The sequence below is a fragment of the Drosophila elegans genome, unplaced genomic scaffold (assembly GCF_018152505.1).
Source record: "Drosophila elegans isolate 14027-0461.03 unplaced genomic scaffold, ASM1815250v1 contig_149, whole genome shotgun sequence".
NCBI classification, from domain to species: Eukaryota; Metazoa; Arthropoda; class Insecta; order Diptera; family Drosophilidae; genus Drosophila; species Drosophila elegans.
The window spans coordinates 18,015,884-18,039,658 of NW_024545513.1; the positions used below are offsets into that span (position 1 = coordinate 18,015,884).

The window sequence follows — 23,775 nt, forward strand, 5'->3', positions numbered from 1 at the left end:
AGTCAGCTTCTAGATTTCTTGTAAGCTAGCGGGAAAACTAAATTTTCTTTAAAAACAAACTTATTATTTTTGGAAAATACTTCAATATTATTTATTGAATACATATGCGTTAGTATCAAGGTAATAGTACTAAAAATTCTGCAATAAGTAACACAATGATATATATTAAACTTTAATACTCACAGTAGGCAAAATATGTGAAATTAGCACCATGCTATTTGTTAGAGCTGGTAATGTTTTACAAATTAATTTGCTACACCTGCACCAACATCAGTCTTTTTCTAGCCGAAAGTGTTCAGCACTGGCGGAAAAAAGAGAACGAAAAATAACTGTTACGTCAGCGAGTAAGAGAGCGCGCAAAATTCTAACGCTTAAAATATGAGCAGCGATTATTAATCTATCGATTATCGTTGGGCGCGATGAGCGATAACATTTAAATCACTATTTAAACTATATCCCAACCAAAATGAGCATTATATACTTGGGTGGTTGCATTTATTTCTTTAATTGAAAAAATTCAAGGTAAAACCATTCTTAATCTTTTATTTGAACTGTCAACCTGAAAAATCAATCCTTACTTTTTGAGGACGCGTATTAAAAATGAATGCCGGCACGTGGAAGACTTCCCAGCGCTGTTTAACTTCCTCAGGGACTTACATTAATTATGCAGCCTCACACGTGTGCAACCAGCCAGGTTATAATTTATTGAAAGCGGGAAAGCCCACAATTCAAAGGTTTATAGTCTGGATAGCCGAGGTTAGACATTAACCCTCTTATGTCGAACTATACATATGTACAAATGTACACTATAAATTGCTTTGAACTATGTAGGTTAAGTTATAACAACGCAAGACATATTTAAGATGTGCCTAATTGAATAATTATTTACATTTGCATTTAATTAATTTTTTTTTTATATATTTACAGGTACAGATTGATAATTTTTAACTACGTTCTTGTCTAAATATTTTGGAAAAATCGTTGTTTTGCAACACTGTTAAGAAACATACAATGTATAAAATATACATAGCGATATGGTGGGCTTTGCACCAAAAAGGGCATGGCATTACTTCTTGCCCTTGGCCTTGAGCTGAGGGGTCTGTATGGGGGGCGTGGTGTCCAGGGGCAACCGATCTTCCGCCAGAACTAGACGGTGCTTTAACTGGGCCCGCGTCTCCTGTACCTGGGCCACCACATTGATCATGTCCGCCTGGTAAATGCAGTAGTCGCTCACGTTCAGGCGTAACTTGTTCTTCTCCATGGCGCCATACAGAAAGGAATAGACGATGTGGCCTACTGGCACGTAGAACTTGAACCAATTGTGTAAACGTCCCCTGGAAAATACAGATGATATATCTTTCAATTACTAAAAATACTTAGATTATACATAGAATGGGATTACATTGTAAAGAGAATTATTTTAAATCTTCACAGAAGGACCAGAAAAAATCTTTTTAATGTAATAATAAATAAAACTATAAAGATAGAAAAACCTGTATCTTTCTATCTAAAAACTGTATCTCAAATAAAAGTGTTATTAATGCTGTTAAAATTAGCTTCCACTTACACCAGTTCGGATCTGTTGTGCAAGAAGTTGACAAACTTGGCCAGATTATCCACATCTTTGCGCAAACTGGGAAATAGACAAATCCAATTATTAAGCCCTGAAGTTATAGAAACAGAAACCCACTTCTCCTCCGCTTCGGCGAGGGTGGATCCATCGCGGATGAGTCGCACCTCCAGATAGAACCCATGACTGTACTTGTATCGCAAATATTGTAGACTGCCGATCGCCAGCATCTCGCTGTCTTGAAACACAATGATAAAGTCAGCCAGGATCTTGCATTCCATTTCATCGTTGGTGGCGAAAATGATGGTCTTGCCGCAGTATCGGATATATCGGAGGATATTCCAGATTTCCCGTCTAGTGGTCGCCGGCATGCCGCAGGTGGGTTCGTCCAAAACCAGTATCTTGTTGTAGGCCACCAATGCCAGGGCTATTTTCACCTTGTGCCGCTTCTCTGCCGTCAGTGAACTGCACTTGCGGTGCATCCAACCGGTCATGTTGAGCATCAGGCACAAGTCGTGTATCTTCTCGCCGATCTTCGCCTCCGGAACCCCGCGGATCATGCACAACAGCCGGATGTGCTCCCGCGGAGTCAGCTCATTGAGCAGGCCACGATGCTGCGGACTGTAGCCCATGTAGGTGTGGATGCTCTCCAGATCGTACTTGAAGTCCAGGCCCCGCACATAGATCTCACCAAAGGCGAATCCCTCCTCGCCCACCAATTGTCGCATCAAATGGCTTTTGCCGGAGTTACGAGGCCCAAAGATGCCCATGCTCATATATCTGAAATTTTACAAACAATTTATAACTCTTGAAAAACTCTATTATTAAATCTAAGCTTTAATTTTATTGAAAAAAAGTTTATCTGATTAACATTATAATTGCGAAATACAAGTATATCTAGGTTTTCATATCAAAAGTGTTTACGAGTCTGAAACTATGAAACTAAATGTGGCTTTCAACTCTTCTATTACATCTAGACTTAGAATTTATTGGAAAATAAATGTCTGATTAACTTTACAACATTTATATAACATTTCATATCAATTGTGTTATTTTTCAAATAGTTTTGGTTTTATATGAATGTTTAAATATCTAAAATTATTAAATCTAAGGCTTGACTTTATCAGCAAATAATAGTCTGATTAATTAAAATCATGAGAGCTATTGTTCAATGATTTTCGTTTTTATATCATTTGGATTGTATTGAGTTACTCACTTGTTCAGAGCAAAGGATACAGTGTTGATCCTTTTGCCCGTGGTGGGAACCTTGGCCTCCACCTGGTCTACCAAAAACACGGACTGTTTGGCCTTGGTATTATCCGCCTCGGCGATTTTCAGCTTCACGTCCGCCACATCCCCATCGTCGAAGGGATAAGTTGCGGTCCTCATTTTACGGAGACTGCCAAAATGTCAGATAAAAGGTCTTAAAAAGATTCACAAATATTACTTACTCTCTGGGGGAATGGAACTTCTTCTCCCTGCGATGCAGCTCAATCCAGAAAATAAGCATCAAAAAAATCAAAGCCGACAATACCATGTAGACAATGGCGGGTAGAATGCCCGGAGCAGACCATTTGAAATGGGTGTCAACTGGGAATAATCGAAACTTGTATTAAGACATGCAAAAATTAAATTACATTTTGTTATTAACATTAATATCATTTATGATTTTTTATGATTTTCTAAATTGTTTGAAATATTTTTTTATGGCGTCAAAAAAAAAATTGTACGAAAACTTTCAAAACTTAGGTTTTAGTTCTGCATTTATAACTACGTTGTGTGTTTTTCGTTTTTGGATTTTAAGAAAACCTAAAACTATTTCCATTTTGTAAATTGGCCAACTTGCATAAAAATCAGTTTTGGTTAATAATAAATGCATTGCTTGAGTAATTGATTGCATCAAACGGAGATGCACTGAATTAACCGGACTGGAAACTCACATTGGCAATTGGGCACCACCTCGTGCATATTCTCCGGTGTGCAGCTGGCGTGCGCCTGGCACTTGGCATTGCAGATCTCCTGCTCCAGGCACTGGGTGTACACATTGCTAACTCCGTCCAGTAGCGAGAATCCCGGCGACATGCAGGCACCGTAGAAGAAGATCGTATTGCTGTTCGCCACGTCCCAATAGATGATGTAGAGCACCAGGCCGGATACTCCCTGCAGGAGTACGGAGACGAGGAATGCCCGGACAATCGATTTGTACACAAACATGGAGACCAGATAAGTGAGCGGCAGGGCCGCCAAGCCATAGATGGACAGCAGAAGCACCAGGACACAATTCTCATAGAACCCAAAGCCGCCGACGCCCATCAGACCCATGATCACCACAATGATGATCGAATAGATGAAGAAGGTGAACCAGTCCCAAAACAGATTAATACCCCAAAAGACCTTCAGTCCCAGCCCGGCCATATGTTGCAAGAAGCGTACGTTATATATCTCCTCCTCCACCAGCGGGATTACGAAAACGGATACGGTCAGTGGGAGGATGCAGCCGATGGCCAATGGGGCATGAATGTGGGCGATTTTGTTGTCCAGAAGATTGATCTTTCGCGACAACTGCGTGGGCAGCGGATGATTCTCCACCATGGTAATTATGTTCTCCTGCTCCGGATACGAAAGTCTGCAAATAAATAATAAATAATTAATGCTGGTTGTACACGGTGCAGCCACTTCCTTGAAAAAAAAAGAGAAAAGAGAGACAAAGAGAAAAAAAAATGTTTTTTAAAGAAATTTTTTTGATAAATAAATAATAAGACGTTATAAATTACAAAGTATCATAATTAATACTTTCTTCTCACCTAAGTATGATATTGTGCAGCAAGTTAAGCACCATGGGAGCCGAGTGAAAGATATCCTGGCTTATATAACCGTTGAGATTCTGCTCCCCGTCCGCCTCCACTGCTCCAAAACTCTTCAGCTCGCTCTTCTGCTTCAAATCATTGCGATAGGTACCCTTCTCGCAGGCAAACGTCTTGTCATCAAAGGTCCTGGAGACATCGATGCGCTTTTTCTTAACCACCGTCTTGTCCGCCCGGATGTCGATGTAGCCGCAATCCTTCAAATTAGGTATCTTGGACACATCCACCGGTTCCATGAACCCAATGTGTATCGAGTTCTGACGCATATTCGGCATATCGAGCAGCACCGAAAGACGAGCGATGATGGCGATCAGAACAAAGCTAGTGAAGATCATGATAATCGGCCAGACATTCGGCGCCGTGTGGATCATCTTTTTGTAAAACATTGCGCGCATCCGCTGTCTGGTCAGTTGCTTTTGCGAAACCACCTGGTACTTAAATGTTTGGCCTGTAAAAATAAGCAAATTACTTTGTTACCTAAAGGCTAAAAATATGAATTCAAGTTTTGGTTTCTCTAACAAAAACCTGAAAAAACAATAGTCAAAATTTAAAAAAAATAACGTTAAATTCGTCACAAAATTTACAATCGATTGACATTCACAGCTGAACATTTAAAATTGTATACATTTTTGAAAAAAAAAAAAAATTTATCTAATATTTTAACCAATTGAAAACAACACAAATTTCTCAAAAATGTGGTTTTTAGTACACAATATATTAAAAATATTTGGTTTTCTGGTAAAACTCAGGGAAACAATGATCCAATGATGGAATTTCAAACCATATATTAAAAGCCCTAAATACTTTGTCCAACAAAATCGTTTAGTTAGGAACTTACTGACATCCGGAATCATCTGCTGCTGTAGTCGAAAGGAGGTGACCAGCTTCATATAAATGTCGGACAGTTCCGCACCAACCACTCGCACATTTTCGATGCCCAGCTTCTTGCGATCGATTTCCAGATGGATCAATAATTTCTGCAGCCGTGGTCGAAAGATTACCGGCAGTCTGTACGTTAGGGTATCACCAATCTCGTTTTCCGGCTCAATGTTAGTCATAAACTGATTGATATAGTCCGTGATTGGCTGATCGGGTACATGTGGCTTCTTGATGATGACCTGTGAATGGGTAAAATCGAAAATGTAGATTAATTGGAATTTAATAGTCATTACATTTTATAAAATTAATATAATTTGGACTGAAATAATGAATTCTGCAAGACAGTTGAGCTAAAATTTAATTCAATAAAATGAAAAAAAAAACCTCAAAGATTCAAAGTAAATCTTAAATACATAATCATGAAAATATAATAGGCTAAACATGACCTTTAAGAATAAGGTGTGTGATATTAGATTGTAGAAATAGAGTATAGTTTCATAAGTACCAGATCCACACTGTTGCTGAACCTGGCCCGCAAAAAGAAGGGTGTGCCACTGGCCTCGAGGACGCCCATGCTGAGGATCCCGATGCGATCGGCGGCATGCTCCGCCTCGCCCACATTATAGGTGGCTATGATGAAGGCACGATTCTCCTTCTCCGCATTGACAATCGACCAAAAGACCTGCGCCTCGCGTCCCGACAGCATGGTGGTCGGCTCCTCCAATATAATGATCCGTGTATCCCCGGCCAAACAGCAACATAGGGCCACCAGTTTTGTTGCGCTCGGGCTTAGCTTTCCGATCCGCGTCCTCCGACTCTCGACATGCTGATCGAGTATGGCCAACCACTTGCGCCTCTCGATTTCGTAGCGATCGGACTCACTGGGCGCCAGTTTCAAGCGGACATGGTAGTCGATGGTCTGCTCCACGGTTAAGTGCTTATTGAGTCCGTGCTCATGGAAACGGAAGTCAACCATGCGACGCACTTCACCTGTTTGCAATTTGTAATTTAAAGAATATAAAATTAAATATTTAATAATGATCTTATACAGATAATACTTTTTAATATTTGTGTTATTTTTTTTTTTTTTTTGCAATGGAAGCGCAAAAAATCTGTACATAAATCAGTGGCGTATCCAGGATTTGTGTGGAGGGGGTCTTTAAGTTTTATAAGCGAATTTTTTTGTTATCAGTTTATAACTGGTTAGATCTTAAAAAACCTCTTTGCATACGCCACTGGCATAAATAGACCAAGATCTCTGAAGGGATTCGCATTATTAATAAAATGTATGCTTAAAAAAACAAAAAAAAAATTGTTTTTAAATGTAAATTACAAAATTAACATTAAAAATAAAACAAATATTAAATTAGAAATTCACAAAAAATAAATTAAGTAAATCCTAACATAAGTAAATCAATTTGAGTTGAAACTTATTATTAAAATCTTTCACTATTAATTACTGAAACTCGATAGATATAATGATATAACTTTTAAGTTACTGGAAAATAAATAAGAAAATAAATAAATAAATTCTTTTTGGGACTTATGATAATCTAGATTTAAGTAATCCAGAATTAGTTAAGTGATAAACAAGCTTACCATTGGGTTCAAAGTGCTTGTCCAAAATGGTTACACTGCCGCGTAGGGGGAACTTGAGGCCGGCCAGAACCCTCATCAGGGTGAGCTTACCGGAACCAATATGCCCGAGGATGACGTACACCTCGCCACGATAGATCCGCATGGATATGTTCTTCAGGATCTTTCGCTCCGAATCGCGATGTGTGGTGCTGACATGACGCAGTCGCATCAACTCCTTGCTGCCCACATCGCCGTACTCGAAGTTCTGGAAGCTAGGAGCTTTACCCACATACAAAATGGGTACGTCCGACTCGCGTTGCTTCCGTGGCCGGTTGTTCACTATGCGCCGACTGAGGTATGTGCCCGGCATCCGCCACTGCATCGCCAATAGAACCAGAAAGTATATCAAGGCCGAACTAATGGCCGCCGTGAATATCACTACGAAATCGATGGTCTGCACAATATCCGGGCCATCGATGCAATTTTGGAACAAACTCATGCTGAAGTGCATCTGGCAGTTGCAGAAGACCACCAGGATGAAGAAAACATAGTACTTGTGGATGTCCCAGTAACGTTCCAATATAATGCAGAATGCCGCGTACATGAACAGCCACATGACCAGGGCGAAAAGAACCGCATTGGTGGGATTGACAAATAGTTTCGCCACCACCATTCCGGTAATGACGATCTCCACAGTATACACCACGATGAAGCAGATGAATGCTATCGTCGCCTTGCCGGAAAACTGCCCCTCTTGTCCAACAAAGGCCCAGAAAAACTAAATTAAAAATATATTGTAAAAATTATATAACTTACAAAAATATAACTATGGACAATTATGTAGTACTTACCAACATCATTATCACAAAGATTGCACCTAAAATTAACATTCTGAGGAACAGCACCGTAAACTTGAAACCCCATTGCATGCCGAACGAGTAACCGTAATGCCACTGATGCACCATTACACCATCCTCCACCTGGGCAGCCACGTTCTGGAGGAGACAAAAACCCTCATATTATATCACAACTCCAACTCGAACAGATCCCGAGATCTTTAATTCCTTAAAAAATGATTACATTATGTTTAAGCTTGGAATGTAGCATTTATTATATATGTGTATTATATAGCCTAAGTCTTGAAGTAATCATTAATAAGGAATCAAAAATCTTGGGAACTGTTTGAGGATAGCATAATATACAAATATTACAAATCATTTCATAAACTCACTCTGATAACATTTAGGAAGGGCAGTAGGTAGATGAAGTTATACAAGAATGTGGGCAGCCGGGCGAGACTCATCACGGAGCAGGGTTCGTCGGAGACCTTCAGCAGAATGTTGTAGACCTCGACATTCGGTTCCGGGAAGTTGGTGAGAAAATCGTTGCGCAATCGATGGTACCACTCCACGAAGATCTGATGCTGCAGCTGCAGAAATCCCTCGCGTATATATATATCCTGTTGCTTATCGTGTTTGGCCCGATCCCGTCCGGTATGGATCCGTCCCGAGCAGCGGGTTACCCACAGTCGATCCTCGGTGAGAAATGAAGCAATTGTACGAAACTCGCTGGGAAATCGGATCGACACGGATAGCGTCAAGGGAGTGCCCTCGCCTTCGGCATCATGGAACACGATCCCCGCCAGCGTCGTCCGTTCGTCGAACTGATCCTGCATCTGGGCCTCGCTTTGGTAGCCCACCGTGGAGTTCAGCTCCAGCGTCTTGGCCACATTGTTGGTCACTTCCGTTGAAAACGGAGTTTTGGGCGTGTAGACCAGACTGAACTTGGTCTTCTCCCGCTTTGAGTCCGCCATTCGTCTGTGGAAAGTCAATTTGTATTCTAATTTTTTTTTTTTTTTGATTTGTTCTTGTCAAAATAATGCAAACATCATGTTAACTACTAACAAACAACAATGCATACCAATTTTGGCGTACAAAAGGCGTTTAGGTCCTGAGATTTTTACGTTTTTCGATCTAAATAGCTCAAGATATGTTATTATAATCTACCTTTATGAATTTAATGAGTTTATAAAAACTATTCCATTTGATGAAGCTATACATTACAGAAAGAAAACAAGTCGGCACACCAATCTTGGTAGAGCCGAATCCTAAATTTATAATTGTTCCATATAAAGAGTAGCCGCTTACGTCAATATGTTGATATCCTGAAGCTTGTGCGATACGATGATCTGTTCGTTTTCTTTATCGTTGCTCATGTAGAGAAGCTGCTTGGAATGGGCGATGGGATTGAGCATGATCACAAGGACCATGATCACCAGGGTGATGGCCTCGAAGAGCGAGCGCCTCCAGAGATTGAGCTCGATACGAATGTATCGCTTGAATAAGTATCCTTTGGTGGCCGGCATTCTCGATTTTAAAAATATATATATACATATAACAAAAACAAACAAAAATTGGCTACGTTTCACACAATGAAATTAGTAGTGTTAAGGTATAGAATTCGATATGCGGCAGAGGATTTTGAATATAATATTTAGTTTGTTTGAACACAAAACGGAACATTGTTTGCAAAGCACATATTGATGGAATCAGTTTACTTATTTTTATATTGTAACTTTTAAAGTGATCATGAAATACATAAATACTTGAAAAGTATTGTAGGTATTTATTTTAATTAGTACACGAAAATCAGGCCAATAAAGTCATTATTCTATTATAACTATTAATGAAAGCACATATTATTCATTTTTAATTCAAAGATTTATTTCTAAAATTCAGTTATGTGTAATCGTAAAAATTTATTAGTTATGTTACACAGTATATTTTCGTGTACAAAAATTAAATGATATTAAATACACATAGCAAAATCGTTGCTCAAAATTTTCAAAGTTACTACCGGCTTTTTGTTTTTAACGGTTTTTATATTTATAACAATTGAATTTGATGATTTTAGCTTTTACCACAATCTGGTCTTATCGATTAATGGTATTTAAATGGTATTTCTTAAAACTGAAATTGGTATTTATTTTTGGTTTGGGAGATATTTTTGTCGTTATCACTGCGGTCACACTGAAAGCAAGCCAAGAATGCCGAGTCATAAGTAAAGCAAAAATAAAAAATTAACTCGAGAAGTATTTGCATGGTGGAGAAAACAACAGAAATAATATCGACTTAAAACGCAACAGGGAAAAAGCAGACAAAATGACGGTGACGAATCGGGTAAGGGATATAAAATCCTACAGTATTTTCGACGCCGAAAACATTGCAAAAACCGAAATCCGTTGTTTTCCCAGATGGAAATCGAGTCGGCCTACCAAAAAGGCGAGGGATTCCGGTCTTACTACATCCAGAAGATCGAGGAATTGCAACTGATTGTGGCTGAAAAGAGCCAAAATCTGAGGCGTCTGCAGGCCCAGCGAAATGAGCTCAATGCCAAAGGTAAATAGGCGTGTATAGGATGTCCTTGCAAGCTTATAATTCCTTAATTAGCTATATAATATTAACATATTTTAATATCAAAGTTAATCTGATTGCCTGCAATCACTAAAAGTAGTCATCTATCAAGTTAAAGCAATGAACCCCAAAGAACAAGGAGAATATTATAGGTTTAGATATAGTTAAAACCTATTGGTATGCTTACAAAGGTTATAGAAGACAATATACCAAATTTTAGTAGCTTAACTTTACAAATAATATAAAATATATCATATATATATATATATACTTTCCAAACCAAATTCTACGATTTAAGCATATACTTTATTTTGATGAACCCATAAGTTATTTCAATTGGACTTTCTTGGGTGAACTTACATACATTGCTTTACAAAATTGTACAATTATCTTTCAAAACAAAAGAAGTACCTTGCTAAGCTCAAGTCAAATATCTTAAAAGACATACCAAATTTAGAAAATCATCGCAATCGAACTTAAGAAAAATAGGAATTACAAAGATAAACTTTAATATATTTTTTTGCAGTTCGCATGTTGCGCGAGGAGCTACAGCTGCTCCAGGAACAAGGAAGCTACGTGGGCGAGGTTGTGAAGCCGATGGACAAGAAGAAGGTGCTGGTTAAAGTGCATCCAGAGGGCAAGTTCGTTGTCGATCTGGACAAGAACATTGATATCAACGATGTAACGCCCAATTGTCGTGTGGCCCTGCGCAACGAGAGCTACACGCTGCACAAGATTCTGCCCAACAAGGTGGATCCGTTGGTCTCGCTGATGATGGTCGAGAAGGTTCCCGATTCCACATACGAAATGGTTGGCGGCCTGGACAAGCAGATCAAGGAAATCAAGGAGGTGATTGAGTTGCCCGTCAAGCATCCGGAACTGTTCGATGCCCTGGGCATTGCCCAGCCGAAGGGAGTGTTGCTCTACGGACCTCCAGGTACGGGAAAGACCCTACTGGCCAGGGCCGTTGCCCATCACACCGAATGCACCTTCATTCGTGTGTCCGGCTCCGAGCTGGTCCAGAAATTCATCGGTGAGGGTTCACGCATGGTGCGTGAACTGTTCGTGATGGCCCGCGAGCATGCTCCATCCATTATCTTCATGGACGAGATCGATTCCATTGGCTCGTCGCGTATCGAGTCTGGATCTGGCGGCGATTCCGAGGTGCAGCGTACCATGTTGGAGCTGCTCAACCAGCTGGATGGCTTTGAGGCCACCAAGAACATCAAGGTGATCATGGCTACCAATCGTATTGACATCCTGGATCCCGCTCTGCTGCGTCCCGGTCGCATTGATCGCAAGATCGAGTTTCCGCCACCAAACGAGGAGGCCCGTCTGGACATCCTAAAGATTCACTCCCGTAAGATGAACCTTACGCGTGGCATTAATCTGCGCAAGATCGCCGAACTGATGCCGGGCGCATCGGGTGCGGAGGTCAAGGGCGTCTGCACGGAGGCCGGCATGTATGCGCTGCGCGAGCGACGAGTGCATGTCACCCAGGAGGACTTTGAGATGGCCGTGGCCAAGGTGATGCAGAAGGACTCGGAGAAGAACATGTCCATCAAGAAGCTATGGAAGTAGGCGTCGACCACCAACCACTCACACTGCTTACGCAAACCTTATTTCATTGTCAATAAATATATCAGTTAGTAACATAAATAATATTATACATTTGCTTTATGGGTGGATATTGAACAAAAAAAACCTCTTCAGCTAATTAGCTTGTTATAATTATAGTTCAAAAGGGAACAAACAAGATCATTTATAAATCTAAAACACAAATATTTAACTTTTTGAGTCTGATTTAAATATTTATGATAGATCTGGAGAATGTTAAAAAAACGAACAAATTGCAAAAGCTATTAAAAGTAAGGAAGCAATCTACCAAATTGATTATTATAATCGAAATCTTGCGTGTACTACCATCTCTTTCTTTTTCAAACCAGGCTATTCCTATAAAAAGTATTTACGTTATACGGTTCTACAAAAAAAATGCTTTACATAATCCCTTTCAATAATTCCAGGAAACAAATTACATTTTGTGATGTATGTTTATTAGGGTTCCACGGAGAACTTAACAACTTAAAATGTAAAAAAAGCGTAGATATGGATATGAAACCCCTCGTGAAAAGAACAGCAATGATTTCTTATCAAGATTACTGACGAATTATAGGTGATTTACAATGGTTCACAACGCATTATAGGGTTTCAAAGCAAACGAGCACCTAACAACTTAAGATTAAAAGGCGTTTAGGATTAGGAAGCGGATCCAGCGAGGCGGTCTCTTTCGTCTTGGAGCACCTGGCAGATCTGTTCATCGTCGGCCACTTCGTAACATGTCTGTCCATCCGAATCGCGCAGCTCGAGGTTGGCCCGCAGCTCCAGCAGGCAACGTAGCGCCTCCAAGTGTCCACAACTGGCGGCGTAGTGCAACGGCGTCTGCTGCTCCGCATCCCGCTGATCCACGCTGGCGCCACTCCTCACCAGAAACTGAATGATTTCGACGGCATTGCGATCGGTGGCCCAATGGATGAGGGCCATGCCGTGCTCATCCAGCTCCGCAAGATCTCCCGCCGACAGCAGTTCCCTAAGCCTGTCCAGATTGTTCTCCTTCACATGATCGAACAGAGTCTTTTCACTGTCCAATCGCTGATCTTCCAATGGGGCGGATTCAATGGAGTGCACCACCCAGCCGGGATTACGCCGAGAACGCCAATTTGGTTGCAGTTCATCGAGTTTCTGGACGTAGGCTTGCCTTGCGGCGGAGGGGGACATCTTGCCGAGATTGCGCCATGCCTGCCACTTACTCTTGGCCTTCAATTGGAGCAGCCCGGGACTTGGCCCCTCGCAGGGACCGTCTATGGCCTGCTTGTAGTATCCATAGAACAGCAGCAGATCGGCGGAGCCAATATGGGCCGTTTGTCTGGCCACATGCTCAGCGGCCATATGGAAGAGCTCCTCCTCGGGATCCGTATCGCTGTCCGACATGTTCAAAACGCTTCTTAAATCGATAAAACAAAACCTATTTACTAAATGACTAACGAACAGCGGCCCGCTCGGAATCTAGGATTTCTGTATGTTGAGGTAGTTGCCCTCCAGTATGTGCTTCTGCTCGTTCTCGATCTTCTCCAGAGCGGACAAGCTGTTGAAGCTGACGAAGCCGTAGCCCTTGGAGCAGCCCGTTCGCTTGTCAAAGATCACGTTGGCGGACACCACACGTCCGAATTCACGGAAGTAGCCACGCAACTCCTGGTGGCCCACCGTCCACGGTAGATTGCCCACGAAAATGCGGTGCACTGATTTTCCCACTTTTGCTACAGCTGCTGCGGTGGCCATGGATTCGGTTTTCCTATTAATCAAGGATTGGGTGTGTTATGAATGGCAATGTATCGCAATATATCTGGGAGCCAAATCCGGACGACTCCTTACCAGTTGCGTTGCGTAAAAACTACGGCGCTTCTTTTTTACGGTAACTTGTTGTTGTTGTCGGATAAGCGGGCGCACATAACCTCAAATTGACAGCTAACAGCACTTTGCAATACCCTACGTTCGTGAGGTGTCTTGGCTTGAAGGAAGTTTACAGGAAAAGAAAGAGCAACTATAGATTTTGAAATCCTAAATTATTATTTATGCTACTTAATGCTTTGAGTTAGTTTCAAGAATGTATCCACAAATGTTTTGGTTATAGGTTTTATTTTTAAAAATCACAGCATTATTTTGCGATTTTAATGATGTTCTACAAGAATGATTTTAATAATAATTAAACCATTAATTACTTTGTTAAGTTCATTGTTTCTATTTTATCTTTATTAATTTAAATAAACAATAAATCGATGATTTTAAAAAATTCAAGTTGTAATATTATACTCAAAAGGGTATCCCACAATCGATGTTAAATGGCCAAAAGCTTCGTTCATTCATGTTTAGTGCGCATAACAGCACAATTTATAGTTAACAGAACACGTCAAACCCATTGTTAACAGTATGCTAAAAACACAACACTGCCTTACTTATAAAGCGCCAAGTTCAAAAGTGCAAATAAAAGAAAACACATATTATTGATTTTGCTTGGTTTTGTATTTTTTGTAATTCTTTTTCTGCTTTTGTGTTCCCTTTCTCATTTATTTCATTTACGTTTCAGTTTAACAAATTTGCTACAAACTACTTAAAATTAACAACATCGCATACACGTATTATTCTCGTTTTCCTTGCAATAAATAAACAAATAGTGATTGTTTTAAATTTACATTACGATAAAAAGAACAATTGGATAGGGGTGGGGTAAAAGGTAATAGGTAAAGGGCGTGTGCAAGCATTTGTTGTTTAGTTTAGGGTGGTGTGTTTATGCTTTTGGAAATAACATTAACTATGGAAGCAGTTTTCATGTGTTACTCTCTCTTTTAATTTTTTTTGCTGCTCTCCTGAATATCCTGAATATCCTGTGATGCCTCGGATGATGTGCCACGATTTCTCAATTCTCAGACTAACTCGGTTCTCGTATAATTAGTGATTTGGCTCTCTAAACTCCCTATATATATCTGTCCCAGTCTGCGGCTCGTCATTAATCTGATCTGATCCGATCCTATCAGAATTAATGCGATTTTTATATCTCAATGCTACTTGGCTCGCCTTACAAAATAGAACTTTTGCCTTACTTGCTTGCTTGTTGGTTGTTGTTTACTTTAATAGTAGTTCATAGTTGTTGGTTGTTGCTTAGTTGTAGATATATATAATATGTATAAATATATAACTCCCTCGAAAGACAAAAATCTTATCCTTAGAAAAGTGTTATGTTTGGTTTGCAAGCAATGAAACTCTTGAAAGATCTTCCGTCCGTTTAGTTTTGTACAGGAAACGAGGGCAGAACATATATAAGTCTATACAGAATCGGTTACATGTAAAAATTATCAATAATAATGATGTCCAGGAAAGTTTCGTAATCAACTAATTTGTATAATTATAAGTATTTTGCTTCGTCCTGTTTTCTTTATAAAAAACAATTTCAGTTTTATAATTATTAATCGTAATCATGGTATAGAAAGACTCTTGTTGTTGTGGCCTTAGATTTAATTTATAATAATATGATATATAACTTGACAAATTTGTTCTTAATATTGTTACTTCACTTTTTCTGCTTAACTTCCATTTCATATATATATATATACTGTGTTCAAGAGTTTCCATTTGATATTATAATCAAAATATATACGTACAAAAAACAAACACAAAATCTCAAAAAAAAAAAAATAAAATAGCTGGTCTTCACATATGGACAAATATGCATTAATAATTAGATTGTTACAAAACTCTTCTATTTTAATACACAAAAAGGAAACAAAAAACCATCGAATTCCATAACTTTAAGGTATACTCTCCACTTTCTCTATATTCCGTGTGTCTCTTCGCTAATCCGACTGAATGGTAAATATAATAATAATGAAAAAATTCGTTAATGTGTCACAGCACCACCATTTTGTTGTTAATTTCAGAAGGTATATCATCCCCACTTTGCTGGCTTATGTTGCTCCTCCTAAATAGATAGACTACACTAGCGATAAGCGGCCCACCTGCTACCAGAGGCGGTGCAGGTGCAAGTTCCTGGACAGCACCGATCTCACGTCGTTCGTAAACCTCAGCGCATCCAGCATGGGCAGCAGCGACAGCAGCGCCGTGTCCATCGGATCCGAGAACCAACTCTTGATGGGTATGGCATTGTTGGGGAAACAGCGATAGGCCCCGGGCGAATTGTCAATGATGAATATCTGCAAGAAATAGATATCCATTAGCCAAAGAACACAAAAATAACATTGTAAGTTGGTAACCAAATAATAAAGCACTCCAGCGAACACTTTTTATTTGGAAATAACTTATTTAAGAGATCTACATATCTATATTTCCCTACAAATGTTTTGTACTATATAACCCTTTAATATTTATTTGTGGGAATATTTTGTTTTATAATTCTTTAATATTTTCTTTCTACTTTAGTTTTTTATTATAACCTTCTAAGCCTTATCTATTTAAAAAAAAACTTGTAACAAGAATTAAGTTTGTTTAAGATTCATATAAATAACAGTTGTTAATATTCAAAAACTGAATGTACTTCAGTATGTAGAGTTCACCGTTCTCACCCTATTTAAATCACTGCAGATGGCCGACAGGTCTTTAGTATAGGATCCGTAGTCGGGGGTGCAGTGTTGTCTATAGTATCGCCTCCGTAGGATGTTTCGGCCATTGTCCAGCTTATCCGCCACTGCCGCCCCGTAAATCTCCATACTGGCCGTGAAAACGACCAGATCGTACCACTGTGACACCTGCGGGAAATCCAAAAAAATAAGGATCAGATCCAATTGCAATGTATGTATAATATGTATGGGAATTAAGTTCTATAAAATTCCAAATTAATTGATAATCAACTTATTAATCGGTATAAAATTAAGACAAAATTCTGGTACATCATACATTCGTAAAGTTATTTTATAGGTAATCGTAATCCCTTTCAGAACTCACCACATCCAGAAAGTAGTCCACATGCGGTCGCTTGTGAACAAAGAAGCGCACTGGATTCCGGTCGATGGTCACTTTGACGGTGAAATCGTGCGGCGTGCCCGGCTTCACCGTATTCCGGGGCATCGCATTGTGATGGGAGTGTATCAGCGTTTCGTCCAGGTCCAGAACGAGGGTCTTCCGCTGCACCAGGCTCAGGCGGTGACGCGAGACGGGTGACAGCGGGAAGAGTTCATATTTAACCGGTTGATACTGGATAAACTAAGGAAGTTAATACAATCAACGGAGCAGTACTTGAAAGGCATTCAACATGGGGTTTACGTAATGGGTTTAGTCATATCTAGTTCTCTAGACTTTGGTTTTACGGTGCAAGATGATGTTAAAGGTGAGGGAGGTCCTTTACTGACTACTGACTTTCTTGTTAAACAATTAGTCTTCGAAAAATTGTTGCATAAAAAACAAACTTTAAGATACTTTGCGACATAAAAACACATACTTTATAAAGGCTAATTTAAACAATTATATCAGTTTTGAATCTACATTTGGTATACAATCATAGTAGACATGTATGTATTTTTATGTCATTGTTGAGAAAATTTGAAGGGAACTACAACATTGAATGATTAATGTAATTTACTGTGCAGAAAAATGTAGTTAAGCTGTGCGTTTAATGTTATTGCGCTTGTTATAGGTGTTTATAGAACTAGTTAAAGAGGGGAAATAAAAAGCAGCAGGTCGAAGGTCAGTGCTTCTTGCCGCGTCACGATTTCGGGCCAGAAAATGCCGGCCAAGTGGAGAACATTAAAGTCGGTTGGCCGATAAGGTGGGTGGGTAAAAAGCATTGGAGTGCACTTTTTTGGGGGGAACGGGGATCCCATGAAACATGGCCTATTAAACCTCTGCCGTAGTATTGATTAAAACTAACTTTATCAACAGTTATCGCCTGCTAAGATGTACAGAAAGATAAATAATTATGGTATGCTTTTTTTTCAAATCAGTGTACAATAATTTGGGAAGTTTTGTTTTAAAAAAAAACATTTACATCATCACTTTTGTCAAACTTTAAGTACATTTTTTACTGTTATTAAGTATAATTTGATTAGATAATAACAAACTGATTGTTTAAAAACCATTGAAAACACTTGGGAGATAAGATAATCTAGCTATATCCATGTGTAATTAAAATAAAAGTCTTTAACTGTATTTTAAATATTAATTTAATAAAAATTATAAATTACATTATAAAATATGATTGTTTTGTTTTACATATTTAAGATTTCTATTTCTTGAAGCAAGGCAATTGTAAATATATCCAGCTGTGCACTTTAGCATGTGCAGACTGTAAGTATTGGAAGTCTTATCACCGCGGTAGCTTTTATTATTATTATTATTGTGTGTTACTTGAGGCGATTGCGGGAGCGGGTTGGGAACTATTTCAGGGTTTCTCGGGCGGGTAAAAATAAAAACTATTTTCTTCTCGATTTATTGCTTTTATTTTTTTTTTTGCTAATTTCTGTACTTACAGCTCGCACTTGGCGATTGAACATGAAACAGATGCATGTCCAGACTTTTGATAGCAACAACAAAAGCGCATGGAATTTCATTTGCAGCAGCGAAATCATTTGAAATAAATGATGTATATATGTATATATTGTGTACTTTGGCGATTAATTCGATAAATCGACCACGATCCGCGATTGAGCGCGGTGCGAGCGAGATGGCGCGATTTGCAACCGGCTAAAAAAGATTCTTTTTCTTCTTCTTCCTCGTATTCCTCCTTTCGCTGTTACTTTGCAACCAATTGTTGTTGTTTTTGATAACGCGCTGAACGCACACACACACACGCACGCGGGCGCGCTACACTCACACACACAAACACCCTCGAATACAAAATCGATAACAGGGCTTTTGGGGTTTTTCTTGTGAAAAGAAAGAGTTACTCGGCGAGTTTTTCGCGGTCTTTTTGGGCTCCACTAATTATTTGCCGATTAGTTCGGTTCCCCCCTGTCTTCTGGGAAAGATTTATTTCCACTTCTTTTGTGGCCTTTTTTATATAGCTGGCGTCTGCTCTTCTTCTTCTCTTTGCACGCGTGTGTGTGTGTGTGCGCTGTGTTTTTTTATTTCACTTTTCGGTAAAATAACAACAACAACAAGAACGACACACTATCGAAGCGATTGGAAATAGAATTTGTTTTTGTTGAGCAAAACGAATCAATTGATTTGAGCTAATCACACTTTGATTTTAGACCCTTGAGTGCGGTGCGTTTTTGCCTAAGTAGTCTGTAATTGCCGTGGTCTGGTCATCACTCTTTGGCGCGCGGCGTTACGTTTATTACATAAATATAGTTTGTCCGCGTTTCGTTTTTTGTTTAATAAATTCCCACACTCATGCAAAATACAACAACACAACACAACAAAATCGATAGGTGCCAGGGAATTTTGCATCTCCTAATATCGATGTTTTCATGCGATTATAATCGATTATTGCATTTGCAACAGTTGTGTGGTTTGTGTGCTCGCTATGCTGCGGGACGGTGCATTGAACTAGTTCCAGCAATAGAACTAACGCTCACAATAGGCGGTATTTTCTTGCCACCCACCATTTGGCCACTCCATTCCACATCAGCCCCTCTCACACACACACACACACACACACATACACACACCCTCGAGCTCACACACACACCCAAACACACGCACACATACAGACGCAGTGGAAAAACAACAATTATTTTGCATCGCAGGCGATAAGTTAAAAGTGAATTAGACCGCATTGGAACATGTCAGCGGCTGGCAGATCGGACGACGATCCCGGCCAAAATCCGGCCGTAGATCATGAGCCGGATCCGGGACAATCGACGCCAGCGGTGGCCGAAATCGCCGCCTCCAGTGTGAGTGCTTTATAATTTTCCTCATTTTATCTTCTCCTCTCTTCTCTCCTTTTTTTTTTTTTTGCTGACGACGACGGAAGACACGTCAACTTCTATGGTTTTGCCGTTGTTTACATTTTAAAGTTAACCAAAACTGTACAATCCAACAGATTCGTTCTGGCCTGGCCGAGCTGGAGCTGCGCTCCTCGCAGGTTCTGCAGCGTTTGGAGAATGTTAAGGTTTCATCGACGCCCGAGAATCATCCCAATTCCGATGAGAATCCGGAGGAGCCGTCAGCGGCGGCGGCTGCAGCTGCGGCTGCTGAGGATCAGCTGCATTGCCATCTGCCGGCAGAGCATCGGGTGCCCTCCGATATCCTGAAGTCCCTGGAGCAACTCGTCTCCTACACGGACAGCGACGACGATCCGGAATTTCCGCTGCCCGCCCTCGACGATGTCTCCCACTTGGCCCTCATCTCGCACAGCATCGTGGCCTATTTGTCGCACCTGGACCGCCAGCAGCTCCTCCGGGTGACGAACAGCATTTCGGGCGATGCCACCCGCTGGCTGGGCACGTTGTTTCACTTTGCCCATCCGGCCAGTAGCTTTCATGCGGACAATGCGGACGCTGTGCTGCGTACGGTGCGTCTGGCCATTGTGGCCAGGTGTCCGGGTTATCTGGAGGGTGGCATACCAGCGTTGGCCCAGCCCACGTTCTACATTTCGGAGAATACGACGCCGGTGAGGCTGCAGTACGCCTGCCGCCAATTGGGCATACCGTTGGAGGCGATCAAGATCATTCCGGAGCACAGCCAGTATGGGACGATGGATGTGACGCTGCTGCAGAAGCAAATCCAACTGGATGTGGGCAACAACAGGACGCCGCTGCTGGTGGTGGCCGACATTGGTGCCTCGCTGTGCGGCTATGTGGACAATCTGCTGCGACTGAGGGACGTCTGCAAGGCGCACAACATGTGGCTGCATGCCAGTGGCCATGGCCTGGCCGCCCTGGTCTGTGCCCAGAATCAGGGCCACGTGGAGGAGGTGCTCCACTCGATGGCCTTGAATCTGGGCAGCTGGCTGGGTGTGCCCAGTCTGCCCATCGTCCTGCTGCACCGTCCGCTCCAGAATAGCGCATTGAGTGCCTTCGAATCCGATCCCATACTGTCGCGTCGCTTGAACGCCCTGTCTTTGTGGACCAGTCTGCAGGCCCTGGGACGCAAATCGATTGCCGAGCGCCTGCATGTGGCCTTCCAGACGTGCAGTATTCTCTTCGAGATTGCCTCCAAGTGCGAGGGCATCCGGGTGTTGGTGAGTCATTCTGTTTTGCACTTTGGGCACATCATCACTCCTGAGCAATGACTATTTGCAGAGCCATACGCCTGGAGCTCAGACCGGAGCCTCTTTGTCGGACATTATACAGAGCCCCTTCGATGTGCAGGCGCTTTTTGATGCCGCCGCCCCTGTGGTTGCTTACCAGTTTGATGGCAGCACCACCATTCCACTGGGGGGCAGTGCAGCCGCCGCCGAGCGGGAAACAATGGCCGATGGCCTCAAGCCGCTGGAGAAGATCAACAATGCTTCCTACTTTGATCGCCTCAACTCGTGGCTGGGTCAGATCCTGCAACGCGACTGTCCCAATGTAATTGATATGAATTTAATCCTAATTGGTTATGTTATGTTGGCTAATCGAACGACATGTGCTTACAGTTTGACTTCGAGGTGATTGAGCATCCGACGCACGGCAGCTGCATCCGTTACTGTCCGCTGGAATTGGGCTTGGGTGAGCAGCCGCCCAGTTCGGAAAATCTGGAGAGTTTCGCCCAGAGTTTGGAGGCGCATGTGGACATCCTACGGGCGACAATTAAGCACAAGGCACGCTTCATGCATCTGGTGGAGCGCAGCGAGGTGCTGCGTCTCGTACCGCTGCCCGAATGGGCGGGCATGGGCGGTGTACGCTTCGTGCCCGAGGGCTGGGAGTCCCTGCTCACGGACCAGGCCAAGACCGAGCTGAACAAGCTCAACATCGATCTGGTGGAGGCGCTCAAGTCCACGGACAATGCCTTCTCTTTGGGCGAGGGCACCGATGGCCTGATTTGTGTACGCTTCGGCATGGTCACCCACGAAACGGAGGTCGAGGAGCTGCTGGATCTGGTGGTCACCGTGGGCAAGAGCGTGCAGGAGAACTCGCGCGTGTTGGACACCATGTCCGAGATTGTCAAGAAGGTGGGCTTTGGTTCCTTGTGTGTCTGTTGTGCCATCAGTTGTGGTAATGAAATGTCCAATTTCAGGGCATCGAGGCGGTCACTGCGGATCTGCAGCGGGAGTCGGAGGAGAAACTCTGGCAGGAGGGCATCCTGCGGCATGTGCCTGTGGTGGGGCGCGTCTTCAACTGGTGGTCACCGCCGGCCAAGGAGTCGGGCATCAAGGGGCGCAGCCTCAATCTCACCCAGGGTGTGGTCGAGAGCACCGAGAATATTTACAAGTGCGTATCTCACTCTATCTCACTCTATCTCTCTCTCTCTCTCTCTCTCTCTCTCTCTCTCTCTCTCTCTCTTTCTCTTGCTAACTGGTTAATAATCGTAATCTAACTATTAAAAAAAAATAGGTACCACATGCAGATGACTGGAGCCACTGCCCATCAGTTGCCGGCGAATCGTTCGCCACCCACGCCCATGGTGCAGACGCCCGTGGGCGCGCCCTCGTCGCCGCCCGTCTTTCCCACAGTGGAGCCCGTGCCCGGATCATCAATTGTGGCCACAGTCGCTTCGGTCGAAGCTCAGCCGCCGGATGCTTCGGAATCGGGAGTTTCGGGAGCTCCGGTAGCTTCGGGTGCGACACCGAGCACACAAAACCATGTGGATGCGGATCATGCCCGCACTGTTAGCCAGAGCAGTGCCGCCTCCTCCAATGTTCCCGAACTCGTGGCCGCCAACAGTGCAATTAACAATAATTAACAAAAGTATAATAATTCAAAATACCTTACCTATAGATGAACAGCGGAAATAACTTTTAGATCAAGGCAGAGCCAGCAAAATGGATTTCAGAGTGGGAGAGGCCTTAAAAAGCAGCAATATCAAACAAGGCTTAACAAAAAAAAAAAAAAAAAAAAAAAACACAACAGAAAAAAAACAATGTAGACAAGAATCGGAACACAGAACAGCATACCATATATAATAGAAGGCTTAATTTTACCTCCTCCTACTTAAAAGAAAAAACGAAAACAAAACAATTCCAAAGAAGATGATTGTTCGCCCCATATGATGATAACACAAAATCCAATTTAATTGCTTTTATATATATATATATATATATATATATATATTGCTATTCCTATGATCTTTCATATATCTCTATTATATATTATATTATTTTATCTTATTATACTTTACTTTATTCCCATAATTGTTGTTGTTGTCTCTGCTCCGAAAGAAAATGCTCGGAATTTGTAACCCCCTTTCACTTATATTTTTTGTAATATTTTACTTTTTTTTTTATTTCTATTTGTAATTATTATTCAGATGCAAGTACCTTTGAGAGAGATAATATATACATAGGCAATTGTTCAATGTTCAATTGTGCAAAGCAATAAATTGCGCTATTCTTATTTGTTAAGAAGCTAAGTGACAAAAAAAAAAAAAACTAAAGAAATTCAAAAGAAAAAAATATAACAAAATGACAAAAATATATTTATTATACAAATTGCTGATACAAGAAGAAAGCTAAATCTGCACAAAAAATATGATAAAAGAAACAAAAAAAAAAAACTATACAAAATAAAATGTGAAGTAATTTAGACAGAGAGATCATGTGTTTTTTTATACCCTTTCGCTTGTGTATGATTAGGTATATCTTATCCTACCCAGGCATTTCCGCAAAGAATGATACCAAAATTTGTTCTGCTTGAAACGCTGATAGTTTTAATTGATGGACAAACCACTAATTTATGATATCGATAATGATTATGATATCAATGATTTTATTAATCTATAGAATAAATATGAAAAAGAAACATTATTATTTGAAATCTTTTAAATTATAGGTAATTTATTATCCATTTACGTTTAAGAGAGCTGTCAATATATTACCCTCCCT

The 23,775-nt window shown here is 41.1% G+C and overlaps 6 protein-coding genes across 7 annotated transcripts; 2 read left to right on the forward strand and 4 right to left on the reverse strand.

The window, feature by feature from the left end:
• Positions 1-914: 914 nt before the first annotated feature.
• On the reverse strand, positions 915-9,402 carry LOC108144491 (phospholipid-transporting ATPase ABCA3). The gene is made up of 13 exons (XM_017269425.2): positions 9,039-9,402; positions 8,123-8,708; positions 7,743-7,886; positions 6,913-7,669; positions 5,819-6,303; positions 5,273-5,552; positions 4,375-4,882; positions 3,511-4,196; positions 3,022-3,160; positions 2,787-2,969; positions 1,691-2,350; positions 1,568-1,633; positions 915-1,334 (listed from the first exon to the last, which is right to left on the reverse strand). The coding sequence occupies exons 1-13, from the start codon at positions 9,254-9,256 to the stop codon at positions 1,067-1,069; spliced, it is 4,980 nt and encodes a 1,659-aa protein (XP_017124914.1). The 5' UTR covers positions 9,257-9,402; the 3' UTR covers positions 915-1,066.
• Positions 9,403-9,925: 523 nt separating this feature from the next.
• On the forward strand, positions 9,926-11,963 carry LOC108145035 (26S proteasome regulatory subunit 8). The gene is made up of 3 exons (XM_017270221.2): positions 9,926-10,070; positions 10,145-10,289; positions 10,831-11,963. The coding sequence occupies exons 1-3, from the start codon at positions 10,053-10,055 to the stop codon at positions 11,883-11,885; spliced, it is 1,218 nt and encodes a 405-aa protein (XP_017125710.1). The 5' UTR covers positions 9,926-10,052; the 3' UTR covers positions 11,886-11,963.
• Positions 11,964-12,336: 373 nt separating this feature from the next.
• On the reverse strand, positions 12,337-13,292 carry LOC108145112 (acyl-CoA-binding domain-containing protein 6). The gene has a single exon (XM_017270321.2). It carries the CDS (start codon positions 13,290-13,292, stop codon positions 12,561-12,563), a length of 732 nt encoding a protein of 243 aa, XP_017125810.1. The 3' UTR covers positions 12,337-12,560.
• A 75-nt stretch (positions 13,293-13,367) lies between these two features.
• Positions 13,368-13,840, reverse strand: LOC108145119 (SRA stem-loop-interacting RNA-binding protein, mitochondrial). Its single transcript, XM_017270333.2, has 2 exons — positions 13,734-13,840; positions 13,368-13,653 (listed from the first exon to the last, which is right to left on the reverse strand). Exon 2 carries the CDS (start codon positions 13,638-13,640, stop codon positions 13,368-13,370), a length of 273 nt encoding a protein of 90 aa, XP_017125822.1. The 5' UTR covers positions 13,641-13,653; positions 13,734-13,840.
• Positions 13,841-14,373: 533 nt separating this feature from the next.
• On the reverse strand, positions 14,374-19,238 carry LOC108144566 (CTD nuclear envelope phosphatase 1 homolog). Of its 2 annotated transcripts, none has more exons than XM_017269563.2 (4): positions 18,335-19,238; positions 16,815-17,063; positions 16,436-16,618; positions 14,374-16,066 (listed from the first exon to the last, which is right to left on the reverse strand). In XM_017269563.2, the coding sequence occupies exons 1-4, from the start codon at positions 18,431-18,433 to the stop codon at positions 15,875-15,877; spliced, it is 723 nt and encodes a 240-aa protein (XP_017125052.1). In that variant the 5' UTR covers positions 18,434-19,238; the 3' UTR covers positions 14,374-15,874. The 2 variants fall into 2 exon arrangements, with proteins under 2 accessions (XP_017125052.1, XP_017125043.1); XM_017269554.2 differs by having other exon boundaries at positions 16,815-17,072; positions 18,335-19,237.
• Positions 19,239-19,479: 241 nt separating this feature from the next.
• LOC108144558 (pyridoxal-dependent decarboxylase domain-containing protein 1) lies at positions 19,480-23,482 on the forward strand. The gene is made up of 6 exons (XM_017269540.2): positions 19,480-19,702; positions 19,852-20,991; positions 21,053-21,322; positions 21,391-21,906; positions 21,972-22,165; positions 22,289-23,482. The coding sequence occupies exons 1-6, from the start codon at positions 19,592-19,594 to the stop codon at positions 22,635-22,637; spliced, it is 2,580 nt and encodes an 859-aa protein (XP_017125029.1). The 5' UTR covers positions 19,480-19,591; the 3' UTR covers positions 22,638-23,482.
• The last annotated feature ends 293 nt before the right edge of the window (positions 23,483-23,775 follow it).